This window comes from Tupaia chinensis, unplaced genomic scaffold (assembly GCF_000334495.1).
Source record: "Tupaia chinensis unplaced genomic scaffold, TupChi_1.0 Scaffold147500_2, whole genome shotgun sequence".
Taxonomy (NCBI): domain Eukaryota; kingdom Metazoa; phylum Chordata; class Mammalia; order Scandentia; family Tupaiidae; genus Tupaia; species Tupaia belangeri.
In genome coordinates, this window is record NW_006207352.1 from 1,182,230 (window position 1) to 1,189,028 (window position 6,799).

The 6,799-nt window shown below is 51.3% G+C and overlaps 1 protein-coding gene across 1 annotated transcript in view; it reads right to left on the minus strand.

The window, feature by feature from the left end:
- Positions 1 to 519, minus strand: part of EFCC1 (EF-hand and coiled-coil domain containing 1) — a 34,670-nt gene extending 34,151 nt beyond the window's left edge. Inside the window, exon 1 of the mRNA XM_027768814.1 lies at positions 8 to 519. Coding sequence (XP_027624615.1) covers positions 8 to 229 — 222 coding nt within the window. The 5' untranslated portion in view covers positions 230 to 519. The remainder of the gene's footprint in view (positions 1 to 7) is intronic.
- Between the last annotated feature and the right edge of the window lie 6,280 nt (positions 520 to 6,799).

The window sequence follows — 6,799 nt, forward strand, 5'->3', positions numbered from 1 at the left end:
CGCGGGCCAGGCGCCCAGCGCCGCGGCAGTCCAGGTGGTGGAAGACTTCCTGCAGGTACTGGTCCAGGCCGGTGGCCAGCACCACGATCTCGTTCTCCACGCCGCGGTCCAGCCCGTAGTGGTGCGCCAGGGCACTCAGCAGCCACTGGGTACGCCGCGCCGGCCGCCGGTACGGGTCGCTCGCCTCGCCCTCCGCGCAGGCATCGGCGCCCTGCCCGCCTGGGTCCATCGCAGCGCTGCGCGTAGCTCCTGGGACTCCGCCGCCGCTCCCAGGGGCGGCCCGAGTCTCGGGAGGAGCAGCATCCGGACGTGTCCAGCGGCCCTGGCCACACAGGGCGTCAGTGTTTACCCCGTCACAGGGGTGGGGTAGGGGCCTCGAGATGCCGCGACGCCGCCCCTGCCGGTCCCCTCCAGGGCATCGCTCCCAAGGCGACCTGGCATTGGCCCTTTCCCTCCCGCTTTGGGGCCGGCCTCTCTCAGCTCCTCGGTCCAGTCCGCTCGCCTGGAGGGGAGTGTTTGCCAGAGAGGCCAGCAAGGGGTGGGAGCGGGACAGGAAACGCGGGAGGGAGTAGCATAGTCGGACTGTCCCCAGGTCTCTGCGTCACTCCATGCCTGTCCCCAGAAAACCTTGGCGGGCGTCCTACCAGCGTGCTCTGGCAGCCTCTTGCTGGTAGATGCAGAAAGATCGTCTTTCCCGCCGCAACTCAACACCTGCTTCCCAAACCTACCTGTGCTCCACCAGGGACAGTGCAGGGAGCCTGCGTGGTAAACAGAGAGGGCTTGGAGAGGTGGGGACTAGGACAGGGACCCCTGGGACTGATAAGCTGGTCTGAGCCGGACCTTCTCCTCTCCAAGTGCACGTAAGCTCTTTGTGTTGGGGGATCGGGAAATGACCCTGGGAAAATGGTGACCTCTTGGCCCCCCATCTTTGTGCCTGGAGACAGTGAGTTGGCTGTGGGACCTGAGCTCAGTCTCTGAGCTGGGGTTAGGTTAATAGTTGCTCGGCTTGGCCAGCGTTTTCTCTGGTTCCTTCTAACGCTTTTTGGATGAAAGAAAAATCTGCAACTCAGGTGAGTGCTTGACTGCGCCCCTGTCTTACACAGGAGATGCAGTTTCACACACCTGTTACCTGCCCTGGACATGGTATTTACAGACTCCTTCAAGCAAGGACAGGCCATCCCACTGCCCGTGCCTATTAGGTGGGCAGAATCTTGCCCTGTGTAAAACTTCACTTTTATGTGGCCCAGCGTCTTGCACCCGGGCCCAGTGGCAAACGGTCTAGGTGGCAGTCCTGTTCTGGTGTCCTGGGACCACCCTGGGCCCGGTGCTGGGGTGGGGAGGAGAGGAGACACTGCTGGGTGCGCCTGCCTCTGTGTCTCTCTCTCATGGAAGAAATAAATAAACCTTTTTTAAAAAGTTCAAACCTGCCATTTTAAAAGCAGCATCTCCTCTGCCAGTGCCCTAGAATCAGCAGTGTCCACCTAGCAGCTTCCTAAGAGGCCCTGGAGATTTTTGACCAAGGGACACTTCAGCTGCAAAGGAGCGAGATGCTCCTCCCCATCCACTTTGGACATATTTTTCTAAGGTTTTTTTTTTTTTGTATTATAAAAATAATGGCAGTTTGGGAACCAGCAGTTAGCGTAATGGCTATGTCACTGGACTCCCACGTAGTTGACTGCGGACCCAGTGGCTTAAAACTCACACTGGGCGCGTGTGTGTGTGTGCCCAAGATCCTGAGAGAAGAATGGAGGAGAAGGGATTGTGGCATGACCATCCCCTCTGGGGGCGATTTCTCGCTTCCTGTCTCTATGTCTCTCTCTGTCTGTCTGGCGAGCACACGCGCCCTGTAGCAAAAACCTCTCCCCCCCCCAAAAAAAAATAATAATGGCAGTTTGACAATAAGTTTTACATCTATTCCACTTCTTGATACTCTCCTTAGAATACACCAGTGCCCAGGACATTCTCTGTGTCTTTTTTTGAAAGGGGAGACTGGGGTCATTGTACCCATCAGCCAAGACCACACAGGAGCACATCTAGTGAGTGCAGCCTAGCATGTGCGTGTGCTCACATGACGAGAGCAGGCAGGGCTCCACAGCTCATTGCTTGCCCTCGCACGAGGATGCAGGGAAAACTCACTGCATTTGGCGGTTTTTCTGGGGATGAGAGACCGTTAGTGTTCACTGCAATGGTTCCCTATGCGACCAGACAAAGTTTTTGTGTGTTTTTTTTTTTCTTTCTTTTTGTAGGGAGAACACATTCTATTTATTATATACCGTAAACCTCACCCACTTAAGGTGTACACAGTAGTAGTTTTTGGTATACTGTATTTATAGAGATGCACTCACATAACCATCACCACAATCTAATATTTGAACGTTTTAATCCACCCCCCCAAAGTAAACCCTGGTTCTAGTTAGCCATCCCCTTCATCTCCCACCCCTCCGCACTAGGCAAGCATTACTTTGTGTCTCTGTGGACTGTGTATTCTGGGCATTCCATATGAACAGATTCTCACAACGGGTGACCTTTGGAAGTGACCTCATTTGAAAACATTAACATGGTGTTCTCACGGTTTATCCATTAGTAGCATGTATAGATGTTCCACTCCTGTCTAGAACTGCATAAATTCCATGGCATGGACAGACCACCGTGCCTGTCCACTCATCGGTTGATGGGCACTTAGCTGCTTCCATTCTGGGTTGCTGTGAGTGATGCTGCTGTGAGCCATTGTGTGCAGTTTTGGGGTGTTGGACATGTTATGCCAAGGAGTGGGGTGGCTGGATCCTGTGGTCCAACTCTGAGGAACGGTCAAACCATCTTCCAGAGAGGCAGCCCTCTTCCCTCCCACAGGCAGGTGCTTCAGGTGCCTCTTGTTCAGCGTAGGCGACAGCATTCAGTCCCAAGTCCCCTCTGCCCACCCCCCATTTTCCATCTCAGTGCGTAGGGCCTCCAGCCTTACTCAGCAGACCCTGTCACTCTGAGCCTCTGTGTCCTCCACGTCCGATCACAGGCCGTGCTTAGCTCCACCTTTGGAGCACATTCTGCCCACCCCACTGCCCCACAGGTGTCCTCCTGGGTCCTTGCAGCATTCTCCCAGGAGCTGCCTGTAAGCTGCTGCAGCCTGCCCTGCACAGCCAGGGCTCCTGCCTGCACACAGGTGTGACTGCACCTGCCTCTCCCGGGTCTCCTCTGACTACCCCTCACAGTGACTGCGGGCCCAGCTCATGCTGTGGTGCCGCCCTGCACCACCTGCAGCCACCTCCCCATCCCCACCAACTTCCTCACTGCCCTGACTCGTTCCCACCTCAGGGCCTTTGTATGTGCTCCCCCAGATGGCACCTCACCCTCACCTCCTTCAAGCCTGGGGCTCCAATCTCACTTCCATGACACACTCCGGTGCCCACTACTTGCCTGTGGTTTGTCCAGCAAATCGCCAGCCATGAGGGCAGGATGAGGTCATTCTGCTCCCCCAGAGCAGGGTCTGGCATGCAAGAGGGTCTTCAGCTCACCACCCAGCTGCTTCTTGCAGTTGCCACTGCTGCAGTGTGTGCTGCCCTCCATGCGCTTTCTCTGCCTGTAGTTGGTAGGTGTAGGTTTTGGCACTTTTTTTTTTAAGAGATTTTTGCTATAGGGCACATGTGCTCGCCAGAAAGACAGAGACAGAGACAGAAAATGAGAAATCACTCCCCAGAGGGGATGGCCATGCTGCAATCCCTTCTCCTCCATTCAGGATCTTGGACATGCACGTACACGTGCCCAGCATGAGTTTAAGTCACCAGGTCTGGGACTTGACCTGCTATCAACTACATGGGAGTCCAGCGACATAGCAATTATGCCAACTGCTGGTCCCTTGGCACATGTTTTTAAAGTAGCCAATGTGCCACATTTCCATTCCTGTGTGGGTCTCCAGGAGTTCTATGTGTCACAAGGCCAGGGGCCTGAGTCCTCGGTGACCAGTCTGGGGTCCAGTACAGAGCAGTCACTCACAGAACAGGTCTGTACAAACATGCCTTTATGGAAGTGCACTCACGCCGTCAGAAGGAGACCTGGGCCTGGCCTGGTGCACTTGTGGCCGTGTGTTGGACAGCAGTGCTGACACTGGGCACTGCATGGTGACCTTTGCTGGAGTTCCAGCACATCAGCCTGATATAGGCTGTACATGTGTGCAAGTGCCCAGATCTGACAGGCTGGTGGACAGGAGGAAGCAAACCAGGCCTGGTGGAGGGTGCTTCTCTCTCGTTCCTCCACTCTCATGAACATGTATGTGGGCTCTATCATGAATAAAGAAAAAAATTAAAATATTTGTTAAAGGAAAAATTACATCTAGCAGCATTGGCGAGATTTGATCATCTTTTGAGCCTCCATGTATACCCTGGGAGCTCCTGGGCCAGAAGCCCCACAGCCTAGGGGTTTGATGTGTATATTTAAAATAGTACTTGGGGCCAGCAGGTGGCATGGAGGTTAAGGTAACTGGATCCCATATGGTTGGTTGTGTGGTTCAAGTCCCAGACCCAGAAGCTTGAAAAACATACTGAGCACATGCACGTGCATGTGTGCCCAAAATCACAAGAGGAGGATGGAGGAGAAGGGATTTTGATATGACCATTGTTCTGGGGGTGGTGGTGGTGGTGGTGGTGATTTCTCCCTTTCTGTATCTCTGTCTCTTTCTAGCAAGCATGTGCATCCTATAGCAAAATAAATACATATCTATAAATAAAATTAATTAATTGATAAAATAAAACAGGACTTTCGGGCCCACCTGTGGCCTAGCGGTTGAGGTAGATCGATCCCACATCACCAACTGCAGTTCAAGTCTGCAGACTGATTGGAAAACATGCAGGTATGTGTAGATGTGTGCCCAAACACGATAGAGAAATGGAGAAGGGAGTGAAGTGTGACCACACTCTATTAGGGGTACTTTTTTCTCTCTCTGTCTACGCGTGGTGACCACATCAGCTTTCTGACAAAAACAAAGAAAGAGCAAATGAATGAGCAGGACTTTGGGACTCAGAGCCGAATTTTCAAGTCCTTTCTTTGCAGATGAGCCTGTTTTATTTTATTAGTACTGAGGACTGGTGGCCAGCAAAGTCTTACCCTACACACTGCAGTTGGTCACTGCTGTCAGTGAAGGAATCCCTTAAGCAGGAACTTTCCTGGGCCAGTCAACAGTGGAAAGAAAGCTTAACTGTCTGGGTCTGAAGCCCCGCCCTGCAGTCATTGCTTTGACCCTACCCCTGGCAACTCAAGGACGTGAGGGCTCACAGTGGTGCCTGTCAGGCCTGTCTGTCTGCAGGACAGTGTTACCAGGCACCGCTAAAATAATTCTGGTTGGGTCCACAAGGTTTTTGTTTAAGGTTCAAAGAGTGTGAACTCAGAACTCCCTTTGCACTCTTCTGTATGAGCTGGGGGAGGGGCACGTGCTGTGTGTTGGGAGAGTCTAGGCCCCCGCAGAGAAATTGTTCTCTGAAGTCAGTTCAGGATTGTTTCAAGCATTTCAAATAGTGTCCAAAGTGTCTATAAGAAATAGGAAAAATCTAAAAAGAGTAAATCACCTCCTATCTCTCTCGCCCAGAGGGGACCACAATGTACATCATCCCAGACTTTTCCATACATTTGGGCATACAAGAACCTCTGGGGTAACAGAAATACTCCATCTTCATGAGGCTATGGTTACATTACTATCTACATCTGAAAAATGGCCAAAAAAACTTGACCCAAAGGCACACAATTGAAACACTGCTGCTAGGTGGGGTTGCTCTTCCTGAGCACCTCACCTCCCCACACCTCTGCCCTGGCATGACTTGGCTGTCAAGTGCTCTTTTTTTTTTTTTTCTTGCCAAAAGGCATGTGTGCTTGCGGGAGAGAGAGGAAAAGTGAGAAGTCACCCCCCAGGGGGGATGGCCATGCTGCAGTCCTTTATCCTCCAGTCTCCTCAGGATTTTGGCCACCCATACAAGCATACATGACCAGTGTGATTTTCAAGCCACTGGGTCAGATTTAAACCACAGCCATCCCTGTGGGAGTTCAGCATCTTAACTACTATACAACCTGTTGACCCCTGTCAAGTGTTCATTTTCAGTTGAAAATGAGTATCTTGGGACCAGCAGATGGTGTAATGGTTATGTTGATGGACTCCCACATAGTTGACTGCAGTTCAAGTCCTGGACCTGGTAGTTTAAAAAGTCATGCCGGGTGTGTGTGTGTGTGTGTGTGTGTGTATGCCCCAAATCCCCAGAGGAGAAGGGATTGTGGTGTGGCCATCCCCCTGAGGGGTGATGCCTCACGTTTGGTCTGTCTCTGCCTCTCCAGCCAGCACATGCATGCTATAGCAAAAAAAAAAAAAAAAAAAAAGGAAAAGGAAAAAAAATTAGTGTCATAAACTTTCAGCTTTATACTGTGTCATAAACTTTTTTTTTTTACATTATTTATTATTATTTTTTTTGTATATACTTTCAGTCATATTATTTGGCTTACCATGAGACCATTTCGATATGTGCACATTTCTCCCCAGACCCATTGATCAAAATATCTTTTAACAGATAATGCCACACCTCCCCATCCCGTCAATGCTCTACCTCTGTAGCCCTTCTCCAAATGTCCTTCATTAGGCCCCACTCCTCCACATACACCTCGTCTGACATTCACACCCATCTCTTGTGATTGTTCAACCGTTAGTCAATCATTTTCAGTCATAGAATGCAGACATACAGTATATGTTAAGTGGGGACATACAATGTCTCTCCTTCATAGCCTGGCTTGCCTCACTCAGCAGTACATCTTCCATATTCTTCCACTTTCT